Consider the following 19,087-nt stretch of genomic DNA (forward strand, 5'->3'; position numbering starts at 1 on the left):
AGAGGAAGAGGAGAGAGGCAGAGGCAGGGGTGGGGTGCTTGGATGTATATGAACATGCCGAGAGGAGAGAGCGCGGACAAGCGATGACAACCATGCTGAGTCCAAAGATCAGACAGACCAGGAGAGGTAGGACCGGCCTTGCTCTTTACATTTACACCCCCGTGCCAGCGGCACCTTTCTACTCTATCACATCACATCTGACAGGGAGGACTGTCAGGGGAGTTTGTCAGCTGAGGGGACGTGTTACCGGCTCGATCCGATCCCATCACACATTTCATGTGCATTCATTCCGGTTCCCCGCCTGTCTGTGCGTGTGCTTTCGCCGCCGTTTGTATTTTTGAATGAAGTTGCAACACTGCCCACACAGAATCACATTAGCATTCTACTACAGCTGGCCAACACTGCCATGAATCCTATTAGAGAAAACTGCATCTCTAGTTTCATCACCGCAGCGCACAACGCGACCGGGTTGCCGTCAGCTGCCGTGTGTGTGTGTGTGTGTGTGTGTGTGTGTGTGCTGCTGTGAATGGATGCATTAATATGTCTGTGTGTGCACTAATCTCCATGACTGCAATTATACAGCTGGATCTGATTAGAATGAAATGAATAGTTCCCAAGAATAGGAAAGTGATGTGTAAATCTCCACTGCAGCACCGTTTCACTGGGGAAGTGGATTAATTCTTTATTTGCATATATTATAAGAGAGTACATTAGCACTTACATAACGCTGGAGACAAATCAAACGATTTGACTTATAGGTTTAACACCGTAGCGGTTAATGAAATGTTTTGGTTGTGTTATCATCCTGAAGAATTGAACACACTTTAAGATGTTCCTTTCAAGAAATGCAAGAATTGAAAATGTGATTTTTTTTTAATTTTTTTTTTTTTTTTTTATACATTCAAGTAGGCGAGAATTAAATTCACCCTTGTTGCATCGCAGAGAAAATTGAAGGGATTATCGCAACCCGGCCGTTCTCCATGAGAACCATTCCCGGCATTCCGTCTGGAAACTGGTGCTCGGCTGCTGGCGGCATCCCATTTGTTGCATGAAGCGCGAGAATTAATAATGAGATATGTGACAGATGTATCCGTGTCGTACATACACGGCTGAGGTCAAAACGGGTCAGAAAAAGGTCACGCCCTGACATTTTAGGTGACTGAACCTTTTCCGGCTCGAGTGAAAGATATGATGATGAAAATGTCTGTGACATTTTTTTCAAATGTTGCAGTGACATTCATGGCTCAGGACGTGCGGTCATGCGTGCCCCCAGAAGTCCAGTTGACTCGTGCGCGCCTTATCAAAATTCACCATATTTTTACATTGCATCAGTTTTGATGTATGAACACGATCTCGCTTCCCTAATCTAAACACCGAACATAATACTTATGCATCCGGGAGGCTAGTTTAGCATGAAGAGAGAAGGCAAAATATCCATTTTCTAAAATTCTAACTGGAAAAATAAAAACGTATCACTGCACGAAAACCGATGCTATAAAATATGGTAACTGTAAATATTAGATGTGTGTATGTTTCCATCTGTTTCTAGATAAACTAATACACTAAGCCAGTGTATTATAATTGGTACACATATATACGCAACAGTAATGAAGCTCTTATTTGAGAAAGAATACCGGTATTACACTCGCTGGCTGCTTTATCGCATCTCCATGTATCAGAAGAAGTCTCTCCGTTCCTGAAAATGGTGGTTATTTATATTTTTTCATATAAAATGAGTGAAAAATAGAAATGGTATGGCTTCTGATCCAAAAAATTGATTCAGGGATATAAATGATGATGACGATGTTTCCACAGAAGGAGAAAATATCAGAAAAAAGATGGCATATATATGATAGCGGGAACAATCAGGTGACATCTTGAGCATTTTTAAGAATTTACGTATGACGATGATCTGCCGATCAGATGATTTCTCCTGTTGACAGGCACAGTTTGGCCTATTTTTTCACTGGTCCATCTCTCTGAGAATGTACTTTAAAAAAAATTAAGGTTGCATCATTTATCATCTTTCCTTATTTACATATATTTATATTTATCTTATAGTCCACTATAGTGGAATACTTTTTTTCTCATGAGTCAACTGCCTTTTAAAAATAAAAACACGAATCCCCTGACTAAAAGTGGATAAGAGCGGACGCTTATTTTGAACCCAGATCAATGAATCTCCCATGCATCTTGTAATATAACGCCGACTTGTTCACCCACCAGTACAATGGATTTTCGGCACATTTTTCTTGAGCTGGCAGGAGAAATGTAGTAGCAGCTTTAATTACCCACATGTCAGCTGCCTCACTCTCCTGCTGCATCTTTTTGATCTGCGTTACCATGGTTTTATGATCAAAGTCCCACGATGTGGTAACACATTGATATTCTCCTTTCCCGTGGCTTATGAATGAACACAGATAACATGTGCGGGAGCATGCAGCATGGAAAACATGAAAAAAACGGCAAGACCATTACACACTCCTCTGATTCATGTTGATAAAGGTTGATAAAATGCAAATTCTCACATAGAAATAAACACAACCGGTTCAGAAGTACTTCTGCTCTATTGCAACAAATTTTATTTTGGCATGACAGTACAGGCTCACATATATGAACACACACACACACATACACACACAATGGTTTACCCATTAATCAGCTCTGATAGGCTAACTGGAAGTTACGCTCTGATGCACCTGTAACTCTGTACCTTTTCCATCAGCCATAAATCACGACAGAACAAAAACAGATTAATGAAATTGTATCTGAACAACATGCCTGTTTGTGTGTGTCGGTGCATATCTGCGTGCAATTTAGCCGTCAGTGTAATAATGTCTGGTGGAGCACCAGCATTGCCATGCTAATGGATGGGTTCTTCCTTGATGTACATATGAGACATAGTGTACATCCATTTCCTGGGGATAATAAATATGCAGCTCGAAGCTGCATTATTAAGTGAAATCATGGATGAGTGAACTGCTTTCAGTTTGTGCATGTGTGTGCACGTGTGCCCGTGTGTAGTTGTATGTAGATGTGTGTGTGTGTGTTTTTCCTGACGATCTAAACAAGAGAAGAACTCGAAAGGGATTTAAAACGTATTAATATCAGATTAAAAATCAAAATTTTTCGACATCTGTCATGACTGTATGTTTTACATGTGAAGATCAAGTTTTTAGCACATCAAATGTTGTTCCACGTTTGTTTTTTGTTTGTTTGTTTGTTTGAGACGGATGGGGGAAAAAATGGTAATAGTGGGAATCAATGTAAAAGTTGGAGACAAAACTGAAGCAGTGAGAGGTGGAATTATACAGCAACCTGAGTGAGCTCATCTCAGCACCCTTAACACAAAACAGCTGCTTAGAATTGTCACAAAATCATCACGCGTTCTTTTGGTAACTCAGCATCGTGTTATAATTTTCTGGTTTCTGGCAAAAACATAGTGAGAAGCTATGAAATGATTTCAGTTGATATGAAAATGTTTCACTCCTCCCCTGTATATTGAGCTGTCGATTCAATAATACTTAAAACATATAGAATTTTCTATTCCAAGTTGAGTCACAACAGTCTAAAACAGGCTTTGTTTACAGGACAGATCGTTTTCGACCGACGAAACAAAAGCCAACAGTTTATGAGCCGAGCCAGTTTCCTCCCCGTCAGACTCTTCAATCCCTCAAAGGTCACGACTTTACAGACGAGTTGCTATTGATCAAAGAAAAACATCCATTTGCGGAAGGTTCACCAAGCTGAGCTTGCAAAATCAAGTTTACTCAGATTTCTCCTCTGACATATATTGGATTAAACATTGCCGTTAAATCCCAACTGTTCTTTAGTTGTGGTCGTTCGGTCGTTCGGACCGGACCGTTCTTTGTGAAATGGTCCGTATGAATCTGTCTGGTTTTGTCTGGTTTATTTTCACGACACATGTTAGGACACACGGCTTACCCCGAGCCTGAGGACCGTCTCCTATAAATGATTGAGCCGCACTCAAGCTCTCTATTTCTGTGAATTGCAGTGATTATGCATAAAGTGTCCATTTACAGTAAAACACCCTCTTTTCAGTTTTTCAAGCCGGTAGTTGGAGAAGTGACCACAGAACAGCTCCGCCTAAGCCAAGGAAGGTCTGAATCACCCTGAGTACCATGTTCGAATGGTGGCAGTGCGCGCGCACTTGCACACACACACACACACACACACACACACGCACACACACTGAAATGTCAAGCAGTAGTAGTGACTCAGGGTTGAATCATCAGGCAGCTTGTGTTTGCTTCTCTCTATGATCCGGGCAGCCGATGTGTTCGAAAGCAGAGCTGTGTGTGTAAACACAGGCAGGTTGAGAAAGGATTATACGAGGGATGTGACGGTTTGAGCTCCATTTCATGGACCGTTCTACAACACCGCTTAGGAAACACGACGACACCGCCCGTTTATGAAACAAACAAACATTGCAGTTGGAGAATTGACGGAAATGTGCAGAAAATCTTAAAACTATACCAAAGATAGCGCATAAGAATCATGCGGTAATAAGCGCTTCCCGCTTCCCCCGCGTTAAGATCTCTGGTTCAATTCCGACAAGAGGCCTTTCTACATAGAGTTTTGCACGTTCTACCCGTGTGTGCGTGGATTCCTCCCACAGTCCACAAACACGCAGGAGGTTCATTGGAGATCCTAAACTGAGAGAGAGAATAATACGTCTCTTGATGGCGTGCAGATGAGTGAGTGCTGGTTGTTTGACTTTATGTGACGTGTAAGAGGTTGTATCCTTCTACGTGTGGCTCTGTGATTGGCTGGTCCAGGGTGAACCCAGTCTCTCTTGAATGACAGCTGGGATAAGCTCCAGCACCTCTGCAACCCTGAGAGCAAGATAAGCAATATTAAAAAAGGACACATGAATAAACAAAGATGTATAAAATTGCAGGGTTTGAAGATTAAGGTTTAAGGGAGAAGATGCGCCAGTCTTCTTTCTTCAAAACGTTGTTTTGTTTTTTTTTAAGGAAATGCAAATCTATCTCTTACCGCTAGTCGTGTTATTGTTCTGCTCCCAGAGGTGATAATTAAGAGCGGCGTCTCTTTGAATATTCCGAATGTGCTCAGACATCTGATTCGTTACTTAAATGGGGCGACATTAGCACGGACCAACCGTGCAGCTGCCTCGCTCATTCCACTAAGACAACAGCTGAACTTTGCAAAGGGGAAAACACATTTTGTACAGATAAGCCCCTTTTTGCAGATGTGCATGTACAGTCACACCAGTGAAAATGTTTTAATGTTTGGCTTTAAAATGTTTTTTTTGTTTTTACTCTTCTCAGCAAAAACTAAAAGTTAGATAAAGATAGTTAGATATCTAGAGGGTGGATAAATGCAGATATCCTGACTTATTAAACTGTCTTTGAATTTTTCTTAGATTATTTCTTAGATATATTTCTTATATTTCTTAGATTTAAGGATCCCTTAATGCATCACACTCTTAACCGCTCTCACAAATCAGGGCAATAGTGAGATCGGATGATTATTCTGTCCTATTTAAACACCAATTTAGCATCTAACAAACTCTTTAACTCATCATCCTTTTCTAATGACCTCTCCAGATTTCCTGTGTATGTCCCCACACACACTCACTAATACAGAACAAACCTCTCTTGTGTGTGCATGTTGTTTTTTTCTTTTTTTTTTTTTTTTTTAATGAACTGCTGTTTTGGGTCTCTGTGCTCGTTACCATGATGACACTCTCAGGGCGAACGCCGATCTAATGTGACTCCAAACGGCAATTCCGAGCCCCCCCCGTCTTGCACTGACAATGTCATGGTGATAAACCCCTGCCGCCGATGAAGGACATTCAAGGACACAAGTATTTAGCAGCCCTCCTTGCTTGTCTCGGTTTTCCACACATGTTGTTTTGGAGTTTGTTCGTATCGGTACTGGTAGAGGGAATGCTATTAATATCTTTTCTATAAAGGTGTTTTTCCTTAATTCCAATACAGGCTATTCCCCAGACTGGAAGAAAGAGGTGGTGGGAGGGATTTGTTTGGCTTGTAAATGTTATAAAATAGCACAGTACAGCTGTCTCTCATTAAAACTGTCCTGACAAAACTGCTGTTACTCTGTGCTGCATTAATGTAAATAAAAAAAAAGGACTGAACTGTTTAATCATATTTCTCATTTTATTGCCCAAATAACAAATTACTACTGTTGTCAACACCCAATTAAAAGTAAGCATTGTTCAGGAAGTGTGTAAAATATACAAAGAAAAAAAAAGACAAAGAAAAAAATAATCCTCAGCAGGAGAACTAATTAATTTTTGTGATAAAAATGTAAATGACGTGCCCCGTGTGCACTCCCTAATAACAGTCAGAGCAGCGGCGAAGAAAGAGAGGAACTGGAGCGAGTCAAAGTAGGGGAGTTGGGGGGGAAAGGCTGCTGAGTGAAAATACAGAGATGGAAAAGCCTGAAGTTAATACAAGATGGATATATGACAAAGTCAGAGGCAGCAGAGTGGCGAGGAGAAGTGACATATCCCCATTACTGTGAAATATGTGGTGGAAAAATGGCTTTTACTGTCTTGAGTCGACAACAAATATTACCCACGCTTTTCAAAAGAGACTCAACTATTACAAATTATGTCCTCAAATGAAAGAGTAATGGATTGGAAATAGAATGGGTCGTTATTATGGTGGAGGACATTTGTAGGGGAAATACTTTGTAGAACTTCAGTCACTACGGTTATCGTGTTCTGAGAACTAGAACTGTTTCTCAGAACTGGGTTTTCCGGCTTCAAACATTTAAGTAGTTGCCAAACAACGAACATCGGACGAGAAATCATGGGTAGATGTTTGAGACTTAACCGCCACTAGTTCACGCTGTGCACTCAGCATGGTGTTAAAGGACTCAAACCATTAATGTACTTATCAGGAAACCAGAGAGGACGACTAATTTTTGTGTCCTCAACCCAAATAGCAAATTTGTTCACATGCACTAAAGTGTAAATGGCAGTCAAATTCAGATACCATGATAAAAAAAAATAAAAATAAAGGTCTCAGGAAATGGTTTTTTCCAACCAGAAATAATATTATTACAAAGTGGAGGAAACAGTTTATTGCATCCCATTGATTTCCTACTGTATTTAAATCTCCCACTGACTTTTACCAATAACATGGTAAAATAAGAAAAAGAGTTTTGGAATGGGGCATTAAGAACTAAGATTTTCAAGCAGCCAATGGGGACAAATGTGCGTGTGGTTTTAGTGGGTGTATTTCCTGATTCGTGAGAAGTCTTATGGACAATATAAAGTCACGCTGAGTCCGGTGTTTTGGATGACTATGACCTATTGGGAGGATATTTGTGAAATAGAGCGGTGAAAGATCAGCGGATTGGGTCGGTGTTGCATCGAGAACCGCCATAGGAGGTTGCACATTTGCTCAGCACATCGGCAAAGGTTTAACCTCAAGCTTTCGGCTACCAACCCTCTGACTACGAGACCAGTGTGCGTGTCTACTTTCACATTTTCTACCTCGGCGCAAATACCCAGTTTTGAGTATTTGACAACCTTAAGTCAAGCTGATGAATTTAATAGTATGCAACCTGCATGGCTGTTGGTAAAAATAGTAAGCTATGCAATGTTTAGCTACCTATTAACCAGCTTGCCTAAGTAGTAGCAGCTCTATTGAAATGCAATGTGAATGTCTGTATGAAGCCCAATTATGATAAATGATCTCGACGTCTACTTTCATACCTTGAGGTTTCAAACATTTACACTGGGAAATATTCACGCATTCGCATATGCAAGGCGCCGACCGAGCCATCAGGCTACCAACCGAGCCGCAGCTGCACTGCAGGAAATAAGGTTCGCTTGATTTTGATTTTAGCAGAATAGCCCTTTTTGACGATACCGCATACACTAGTTTAGTTAGTTCGCTAAAATATCATAGAAAACATTTTTAAACAATTAATATGAACAGGCAACACGTGAATACATTTCCCAGCTAAAGAAAAGAGTTGAAATACTCGAAAATGAATGCCCAGATGGCATATCTTACTACGAATGATTATGTTACACTATGTAGAGAAATTAGTGGAAATTAGTACACATTGACATTTCTAACCAAAAACATAAAGTATAATAACACCATTTCCTAAAAGTGCCAAAAATTCAAGTTTCTTGTTTTTGTTTGCTTAATATAATTAATGTTGACGTGAGAAGATGATAAGCACGACAAGAAGAAACTCTAGACCATGTTGTTTCGTCTGTTTGTCCATTCCCATGATTGATAACATAAAAAAAAACTTTCCAACGTTGTGTTTCCCAGGTTCTCAATTAAACCAATATTAGAGTTCAGCTACCGTTTTTCTGTCAAAGAAGCGCCGCTGGTCAAAATTTGAAAAATCAATGGCTGTCCAGTTTATCTTTCATTCAATCATAATGCATCTCTCCAGATCAACAGTCCTCTTAGATTCAACAAGGAGAGACTGACCTGAAGATGACAATGATCCCCGTCCTTTAAGCTATTTGTGTACGTGAGAAAAAAAAATGAGACAATAAAGAAGAATAAACATTGATTTCCCCCCCCCTTCGCGTCTATACATTCCCCTTCCTTTCCCCTTCTCTCTGCTCCATCTAAACATTGATCATTTCTCGTACGTGTGTGTTTGTGTGTGTGTTTGTGTGTGTCAGAAAATGCGCGCCATCAGGGGCGCACGTCTGTCGAATTGTTTTCTATAAATTATACATGATCATCAAACAGCATTGCCTTGTTAAACTGCCCAGAAAAAACATTCTACGTTCTCCTCTCTCTGTGCGAAACATAGGAATATCCAGCCGAAGTGGTGACAGAAATGTTTTGTGGAGTGATGCGGCGGGCCTAAAATGAAAAGCATGAAACATTCTTTCAGTTCTCGTTCAGTTGCAAATCTGTTTTCGAGCATCGCCGCGCAGGATGACAGATGTTCCGTTCCAGCCTTGAAGGATGATTTCATATTTGCTCATGAATGTGTGCATTGTTTGATTTTAAGCGGCGGGCTTACAAATCAAATCAGCGACATCCAGGATATTTTGTAGCCAATCCTTTCCCGAAATCCATCAGACTTTGGCATGCCGTGGAAACTGGATTGTAACACCTAGAATAGGCTTCACAGTAAAAAAAAAAAAGGAAGGACTGTGTATTGTGTATCCAGGAGCTTTAACATCCTCTGGAAATCGCTTTATCTCCCACGTTGCCACTTTTTTCCATCATCAGCCGGCGTCACCGTGACTCAGGAGACAGAAAATGGACATCCCTGCACGCTGTTTTGGCGGTTCAATCTTCAGTGCCTCCTTTTTTTTTTTTGTTTTAATTCCAAGCATCATCCGCCGTTGGTATGTAAGTGCAAATGGGCGTTGATGAGAGTTGATATCCTCAAGTGCTTTGACTACTGTTGGGGTTGTAATATTCTTTGTACGTCGATGTAATCATATCACAGGGATACACTCACGCACACTCACACCTCGCTTAAATCTATTTGTGCAGAGCTGATGTCATACGAGGGCAGCCAGAGTAGATCTGCAGAGACGAAACCTGATGTCACATTGAGACGCCGCCATCAAACTCCCATCCCCTCCCTTTTGAAGCCGTCCTTGACTGGGTTCAGGTTACACACATTTGATTCCGCGAGCCAGCCAGTCGGTCCCATGTGGTCCTATTATCTCAGCACCGCTTTTCCACTGGCAACACACAAAACGTCTCTTCCAAGGCCTTCTGAAATTAAAGGGGGGGGATGTCTGTCACCTGAGGTTATGTGTTTGTGTGTGTGTTTTTTTGCGCCCGTGTGTGTGTGTATTCCTACCCTTCACAGTCTGTATTTTATCTGCTCTCTGTTATTATTTGTGCCTGCTGCCTCTGTGCAACCTCAGTCCCTCCTCATCCGGAGGCAGCCCCGAGGCCGAAGGTGCCGTGCGTCCACAACTGAGGAGTTTTGTGAGAACACGGGCAGCATACGCAATGAGAGATAACACATGCACCTAACGGGGCGAAAATGGGAAGACATGGCCACAGGAGCTGAAAAAAACGAAGCAGCAGGAGCAATCTAATCCCCTTTGACCCTGCAACCGCTCGCCTTTTATTCAGTGTACACACAGAATAATGATGGCTTATCTATGTGTGTGTGTGTGTGTGTGTGTGTGTGTTTGCAGCCAGGTCCAAGAGCATGGTAATGGGTGACGTGTCCCGAGGCTCGTGCCAGCCCGCCTCTCCGAGCCTCCAGGAGGGGGCGCTGAAAGCAGGATGGCTGAAGAAGCAGCGCAGCATCATGAAGAACTGGCAGCTGCGGTGGTTCGTGCTGCGCTCAGACCAGCTGTTCTTCTACAAGGACGAGGAGGAGACCAAACCGCAGGTATGATTGTACCGGCAACTGTCACACGGAAAGGTCACCAAAGTGTCTCTGAATATTTATAATGAAATAAATGTTGCAAATAAGAGTGCTTGAAAATACCTCAAAATATTCAATATTTCGTTTTTTTTTGTTTTTTTTCTTACTTCAAATTGAGTTTCTCACGATTCTGTAATTAGGTAATTATTTTATTCATATTATAATTATAGAAAAAAAAATCATTAATAATTAAATAATGCAGAACCGTAAAATAAGATAGAAATCATCAAAAAATCATCAGGAAATTGCTTGGAATATACGATTAAAAAATCATTTGTAAGAATTTACAGAAATGTTAGCAGTAACCTGGCTTCAAATCATTTTCACTTCAACTGATTTAAAGGGGTAATGGGAATGATAAATGAATTTTACTGATAGGAAGTATAAATAGAAGATTAGTGTTGTTTTAAAGAGTTATGCATTTCAGTACAAGATTTAGTACGAGATTTAAAATTGACACAACTAGTGTTACACCTAAACAGAAATCTTTCCAAACAAAAAGTGGAGTAAACTTGGAATTACATGAGATGGCATTAGTAATGGCTTAAACCTCTCAATTATAGTCTAAGTAATTTATTTGTTTCTCTAAACCATTAAATAATGACTCATGATACTCGCAAGTCTCATTAGATTCATCAGCAAAAATGCTGGAGCCAGTTCGGACGCCTGGCTCCCTTCTCCATAAGTGCATGGTCCTAAAATATTTACAGAGAAAGCCTTTTATCGATTTTATTTCCTTTTTGATTACGACGATTGTCTTATGTCTAGGTGACTCACATGTTCTCCATCACTTTGAAAGGGCTTGTGTCATTGGCCTGCACCGACACGACACGTATTAGGATGGATAGTTGGAGCTGACAGGTTTACATGGCTCTAACAAGAGGCCATGATGTAATGCTACGGCGAAAATAGACGGCGGGAGCATCGTACGTGCTCGCACACACACACACACACACACACACACACACACACAGAGCTTTTAAAAGGACAATAATCATCCCCTGTACTTTCCTGTCTGAAATCTGGACACTTTTATTGATTTCTTCAATCCTCATTCCGCATGACTGCTGTTCATTTAATTTTGGCTTCAGCCCTCTACCATCACATACATACATATATATATATATATATGTGTGTGTGTGTGTGTATATATATTTACGTATATAATGTACATATATGTGTATATAATACATTAATACATATATGTATATATACATATACATGTATATATATATATATACGTATTATGTACATGTATATATATACGTATTATATATACGTAAATATATATGTGTATATATATATGTGTGATGGTAGAGGGCTGAAGCCAAAATTAAATAAAATTTATATATATATATATATATATGTGTGTGTGTGTGTGGTATAGGATGCAATATGTGTGTGGGTAGGTTTATATATATTTTACTTATTTATTTTTTTACAAATGCCAAAACACCCACACAAATTATGTAGCATTCAGCTCCTGTCTTTGTCTTTTCCTGTTCTTCAAAAAAAAAAAAAGGACTGATGGCTCTGACAGGCAGTCTTTAATCAGAGCTCGCCAATTCTCATCCTGCCAGTATTGATCTGCAACCCGTGATGGATTCAAGTCACACACAAGACAGAATGGACACACACACACACACATCTGCACATGTATGCATACACAACCCCTCCCCCTCTGAACACAGGACGAGTGAGAAAAGTGTCATCCTGGACTTCCTTCTCCATCTCGTCTTCTAATCAATAGGACTTGCAGCGAGAGACGGTGGGGGTGGAGGTGTGTGTCTAGCCCACATCAGAGAATACAAGGATGTGATAATTGGTGAAAGAAAAGCAATACTGACAAAAGATCCATGAAGGCTTTTCCTTTCCCCTTTCATCGTGTGCGAGTGAATCCACTTGCTGAACAAATGGAGAATAGATTTCTGTTGCAACAACACGCACACGCATATGCATGCACGCACACACATGGTTGGGTGGTGAGGACCATTACTGCAAACAGTACAATGAATTTTAATTAATTGCACAATTGCTAGGTTAGGCTACACTGACCACCTGTCAGTGGGAGTGCGGGTTAGGAAACATGAATTTGTTGCTCTGCAGTAATTTTTGTTGTTTATGACGAGAGTTTATGACGCTTTTTATGGAGAGATTAATTCAAATAATTGAGAGAAATTCGTTATGTGGAAAATGCAAGACTAATCAATAAATAGCTTCCTCTCAGCGCTAATTTTAAACCGAATCTTGCTGCCTCAGTAAGCCTCGTAAAGCAGCTTTTCAATTCTAAGAAAATGTTAAATGCAAACATTTTATGAATTGCTGTACTGTATGACATTTATTCATTTATTTGTTTATTTATATTTATTAATTCTCTTAGTTAATTTAGCGATTATGAAAGCCTTTTTGTCTCAAGTAGCAAAAATTTTGCTGAGTTTGCTATAAAAAGCCTTTTTCCCCTCAGCATGTAGAACTTTCTTTTATTTTATTTGTCAAGCTTTTACCCTTTTCTAGTACGGTTTAGCCCCATGGGAGCAGTTGAAAATATAAATGACTGCTCCAGTTTTATTGGGCTGATCTGAAGTAACTTCTATACATGATTAAAATACATAATGGTACCACAGCAACATCCACTTGCAGTCATATTTCTTGCAATTGGTTATTAATCTCATATTCACTCTCCTTCTTGCTGGTTTGCCAACTCCTGATTGAAATATAGTCTCTCTGACCTGCAAAATGCAGTGGGGTGCATAAGTGTGTGTCTTCATGTAAACAGACTGAACAAAGATGGAAAAACAAAGCAAGGGAAAGATGTTGACTCCCTTTAAGGAGGAGGAATAAATTGCACCAGTTGATAATTCACTGCGCCGAGGAACGTGTCCAGTATTCTCTATGTAAGTGTTAATTTAGAATGAAATATTCAAACCAGACATTTGGCTCATCACTTCTGGCAGAAAATTACCTTTTCTCTTTTTCCTGTCATCTTGATTTACTTATGAGTCCGTACATTCAGGGGAGTCTAATGGAAACTACATTTAATTGAGAGCATAAAATAAAATGAGTGTCTGATCAGCCGCGGGAGTTTACTGCTGCTGGGCTGAATCCTGACCCAGAGTCTGCGCAGGGGTTTATCTGTGAGGAGACAGCTGGAGGAGCCGCAGTTTTTAAGTCCAACACACACACAGACACACAATCAAAAGCAGTGTTTCTGTGAGAAAAACGACACGCTGGCTGCTCAGGCCCCGTTTTTTAAATATATGAAGTGAGGATGATGATTTGACGGGTCTTCTGGATGACTGATCGTGTGTAAATCAGATTACAATGGGTGTGTCTATATCAGTGGACTGCTCGCTAAAGCCCTCAGTTTAATTCACCCGTGTTTACACAGATTTAATTTTAATACCTATTTAATACATATTGAGTGATACTGTGACATTTTTAATTAAATGTGGATTGTTTTTTTTGATTTTTTTTACTTTTTCTCAGGCATATAACTGTACAGAAAGTCCCATTCTGGACTATCTTTGCCCTCAAATAAAAACAAAACTCCTAATTTTTCATGTCGCGTAGCCCTTACCGCACAATTTGTGATCTGTAGTTACGCCTTGTCTTTTCTTAATCATCCATCGCCGGCTACGCATGTTGTTCCAAGCACATAGCACCCTTGGGACCCCCCCCCCCCCCCCCCCCCCCCCCCCCTTTGCCCCTGCACTCCATCCGTCCACAGCTCCCACCTCTTCCATTTGTTTCCATGGCGACTAATGTTGGCGACGGCCCGGCCCTCCGGTTGAAACGTTTTGGTTACCGCCCCCCACCCCACCCCCACCCCATTTGACGGACTCTGCCAGTTTGTAGATTAACAGGGCCGACCCACAGACGCTGGCATCTCTTCACAGCCCACTTGGCTTTAGTTCTCCGGGATAAATGGGTATTGATCTGGATAATGTATTCTGATAATCCGAGGCGGTCCCTGTTCAATCACAGGAGTGGCTGCTTAAAATGGCAGAGGGTTAAAAGAAAAGGGAAGGGTGACGCAGCAAGGAGGAACGGAAGAGAACCCCCCGGTCACACTCACGAGGACGGTTATAAAATCATACGTACAAAAAACACAATTTCTTCTACAAATGACAGACAGGAGATATTCGAGAACGTGAGATCTTGTTAGAGAGCTTCGGCATTATTTTACAAAAAGGAACTTTGAGTCACGTGTCATTTGAGCATCAGAAAGGGGAGACAGCAGTTTGTAAGTATTAAGCATTAAAAGAAAACAAATCAGGATGTAGCGAGAGAGACATATTGATTTGTTAACTGACAACAGACTCAGAACATCTCCAGTGCACCTCAATACTCCTATTGCATGTGAATATCTAATTGCACTTTATTTAGTTTTCTTTTTCTTTTTGCATTTGCGCGTGTATATTTCCTAGACCTGAAACTTGTTTTATGGACTTATCCCCCTCAAATCTGCACTTTTCTGATGGCTGTGTATTTTTTTTCGGTCCATCAAATAAGATGAAGTAGACTAGATATGATAAAATCATCCATGGATATCTTTCCTTTGTGGAGGTACAATTCATGGGTTGTGTAATATCATTTTTCATTCTAAATGATTCCCCTTTTTTACCACACAAAAAGATCATCAACTTCGTAAAGCTTCGAGCAAAAACATGGAGCGGAATAATAAAGACGACAGAGAAAAAAACATTTTTCGATGGAGAGGAGAGAAGATGATGTTTAAGTTAATGTGTGTGTTTCAGGGCTGTATTCCTCTGCAAGGGTGCCAGGTGAACGAGCTCACCGCCAACCCGGACGAGCCAGGACGTCACCTCTTTGAGATTGTACCAGGTCAGCTTCGTTGCCTTCCAACCCCTTTTTCCCCCTTTTTCTCTCCACCATCACCTGCTGATTTCATTCAGGTCCATATTCGTGTTTCTCATCATTGAAACATGAGCTTCTACGAATCAGATGAACAGATATGAATGTACATTTAAATTTCAAGTGGTTCGATTTTATTTTACCCGAGTTCGGAGATGAGAATTCGTGCCACCGTGCGGCCGCATTCAATTTTCCCTTCGCTCTTCTTCACTTTGCATTTTGAAGCTTGTTTTTCCTGCATTTTACAGTTTTCTTCCCGTCCTTCAAATTCTCTACGTGATTTGGAGTAGGTTATCAGTTATTCCTGCTGATGCAAAAAAAAAAAAATACAAATAAATAATCTAAAAGCATTCCAGAATGTCAGGGGGATAATTGGGATGCGAGTGCAGACGACCCGATCCTGACCAAAAGATTTGCCCCTCGGAGTTTATGCATATATTTACATGTATATACATGCTGGAGATGCTGCACTCATAAAAATGCATAACTGTCATTGTCTGATTTAGAGAGCATGAAACATTGCGATAGATCTGATCAAGTAAAGGTGTTGTTAGCAGCTTTCCCAATATAACTTTTAAGGGTCTGAAATAGCACAGAATACAAACCAGCCTTTCTCTTCCTGACTCCAAAACTCTTTTCCCGAATTACTTCCTGATTAAATTGCCATTCATAGCATAAAATCAACAGACATGAACATTAAATGTATTCAGTTGCACACAAACGTCATCGTCACAATTGCCTCTTTTATCAGATTCTTGAATTTATCTGATATCTTTTACAGCTTCATCAAATTGTTGGTTGAGGATTTTGACGTCTAACAACCAGATCATCTGGACTGGAGATCTCAGACTCGCGGCCCGCGGGCCAATTGCGGCCCTTGAAACAATATTTTGTGCCCCCCTGCCTGAAATCAAATCTTTGTGTTAGTGCAGCCCGCGTGTTTTTTCTCACATGCATTTGGGGTTTTTATACAGTTGATTTAAAAAAAAAGAACAGGCAAGAAGAAAATGAAAAACAAACTTTTCAATGTATTTTTTGCTTCCAAATTCTAAAACAATGATTCTTTGATGAAAAAAAATCTAGTGACATTGTTAAAACGATCTTTTCTTTTCTTATTTCTATAAAAAAAAAAAAAAAAACACAGAAACGATAGCTACAAAAAAAAGGTCAGAAATAAAAAGATTGTTTTAATAACCAGAAAAGCCAAAATTAGCCTTGTAAACATTATACCTCCTCTTATACATGCTACCAATCAATTTTCTAATAAATTCTAGTGACAAAATTTTCCCACAGTGACAAGAATGTAATTTTTAACTCAACAGTACTTTTAGGGTGTAATTTAATCAATTTTTTTTTTTAATATTCATTTTTAATATTAATTTGTCTTTTTTTTTTTTAGAGGACCAGTTCATTACGTATAAATATTTTTAGAATGTACCCGTTTACCTCCTTTAGACTAAAGCAAAGGAAACATTTGGACTTAGTGTTACTTCTTGGTAATGATTTTACTGATCCGGCCCCCTTGACATCAAATTGGGGTGTACTGGATGTGGCCCCCGGACCAAAATGAGTTGGACAGCCCTGGTCTATTGCTTCTGCACTTAACCAGTAGGATGCGCTGTTGCCTCAATTGAGTTACTGCACGGGCCGCCCTCTTCATCTCACAGCATCAGAGCTGCGGGCTGTGTCGGCAGCACTATTAGTGAAGTGTGAACCCTGCTAGAAGCGACAGGAAACGATTGGGGAAAAAAGGGCTCTTCATCGTTTGATGTGCGGCTCCCGTGGTTACGGGCCCGCTGAAGGGCTCGCCGCCCCGGACCAGTTAGACTGATCGGACAGAGCTCTTTCACACTTCTACCTACATGAGTTACTTTGCAAGTGCCTCGGGGGTGCATGTGTGTCGGAGTGACCGGGTGTGATGTATCACATAATAAAACTCCGTCGTTAGAGGAAGTTAGACGCCCGCTGTGTCACATTTCACATCGACGGAGCTGAAAGATCAGGAGATGGGCCTGCGAGAAGAGCGGCCCGCATTTAACGTCCGGCGTACGGAAGTCCGAGAACCGTGAGTTTGTTTTGGTAGAGCGTTCTACAGGCTGAGCGGGAGAATGGCAGCTGAAGTCAGTCGTAGCGTCTCACATCCCGCCGGCTCCCTCTTGCCCATCATTCAGCGAGTGTTTGCTTTGAGGTCTCTCCCTGTGTTTAGAATGGCAGACGGGCTTGTGACTCTCTGTGTGTTTTGTTTATGGCCGGTCAACATTGCAGAAGGATGTGAAGTCCAGTGAGGTTCGAAGTTCTGGCACAAAAGCACGAGGTGAAAAAAAAAATCTGGCGAGGACTGTTATAAGTCTAGAGATTAGCGGGGCTGATTTGGAAACTCTGCTCTTAAATGGAAAATTATAGAGAGCTGCAAAGCAAAAAATTTAAGTTTTTTAATTATCTATTTGCTCTTTATCATCCCCTCACTCACAGTGGGGCAGAATGTCAGATGACATACAAGCCCATTGTTACGTTTGTGTAATTTAACATTTAAATAGTTCTCAAAAATGACACTAAATTTGCATCCTATGCCCTTCGTTAATATGTGTATACCAGCCTAATATGAATCTGTGAAATGGAAAAAGTTGTCAGTATGGCATTAAAAAAATCTTAAAACGCATACATTGTTTAATAGTCTAATAAATCATTGTACAACGTTTATAGGTCTCGTGAAACCTAAGATGTATAAATAAATTACAGCGCGAGGAGAATTGATTATTCTTGAATTAAAAAAGTCTCTTACGATGCGTTAATGAAATCAATGCATTGCATTCCAAGTAATTATGATTTCAAATATTTATACTATGAAATTGCATGATCATTGAACTTTGCCAGTCATGGAAGTGTTTTTCTTCTTATTTTATTTTATTTTTAAAAACTATATTTTTTTCAAATCCCATTACCTTACTTTCCATATTTCGATAACACTATAAGCCATCCAGCATTGAGGTGCTTCTCTAAGATTCAGTCATGATGAGCTTAGATGATGGAGAGATGTCCAAAGTGGTCTTTGTCTTTCTCCAATTTATTTGCACCAACAGTTTATGCTTGAAAAAGACAAATTCTGGACTTTCAATCAATATCAGTAAATCCTTGCTGGAGTGCATGGAGCCAGTAATGATGGTGCAACTAACCGTGCACTAACCGTGCTGTAGGAAACACAGCCTGGTTATTCTGGCGCAGGAGTGTAAATGACCCTTTTACAAACTACATCCCGGAGATCTCTTGATGGACACGTCAGGAGAGATGTGATTGAATTTTACAAAGACCAGATTAAATCTCCTCAGCTGCTGCTGGTTATCATCCTAAAGATGACTGCATCTTCTAATAACGGGATTTTCTATTTGTTGGCTCCTTGGAAAGAAAGAAATGAGTCTTTTCTTTCTTCCTCAAGACCATAATCGGCTTACAGTGACAGAGGCTTTATTCAGTCCTCTCTATGAAATGATTAGACTCGGGGATTTAAGATTTGGTGTCGCGCCGACAAAACACTTGATCAAGGATAGTGCGTCATCGCACGCTTGTTCTCCCGTTATGTCTTCAGATTTCCATCACAGTCAAACAGAGCAGCGTCTGATTTTCTTTGGCCGGAGCAGAGGTTGCGAACCGTTGGAGATACTTGTCGCCTGCTATGGCAACAACACACAGTGACATCAATGAAGCTATTGTACACAATTACATTCCTCTCTTTAAATGCTATGATACTGTATCACATAGGAGGACATGGCCAGGGTGATATCACACTACTTTGATTTTTTTTTTTTCCCTACAA

At 40.4% G+C, this 19,087-nt stretch overlaps 1 protein-coding gene across 1 annotated transcript in view; it reads left to right on the forward strand.

The window, feature by feature from the left end:
• The window catches only part of arhgap22b (Rho GTPase activating protein 22b), a 40,833-nt gene continuing 21,746 nt past the window's right edge, over positions 1–19,087 (forward strand). The window contains exons 1-3 of the mRNA XM_086140808.1: positions 1–126; positions 10,166–10,365; positions 15,159–15,246. Of these exons, the coding sequence (XP_085996934.1) occupies positions 84–126; positions 10,166–10,365; positions 15,159–15,246 (331 nt within the window). The 5' untranslated portion in view covers positions 1–83. The remainder of the gene's footprint in view (positions 127–10,165; positions 10,366–15,158; positions 15,247–19,087) is intronic.

This window comes from Fistularia commersonii, chromosome 33 (genome assembly GCF_037954325.1).
Source record: "Fistularia commersonii isolate RoL2024-O1a breed Wild chromosome 33, RoL_Fcom_v1.0, whole genome shotgun sequence".
In the NCBI taxonomy this organism is placed as follows: Eukaryota; Metazoa; Chordata; class Actinopteri; order Syngnathiformes; family Fistulariidae; genus Fistularia; species Fistularia commersonii.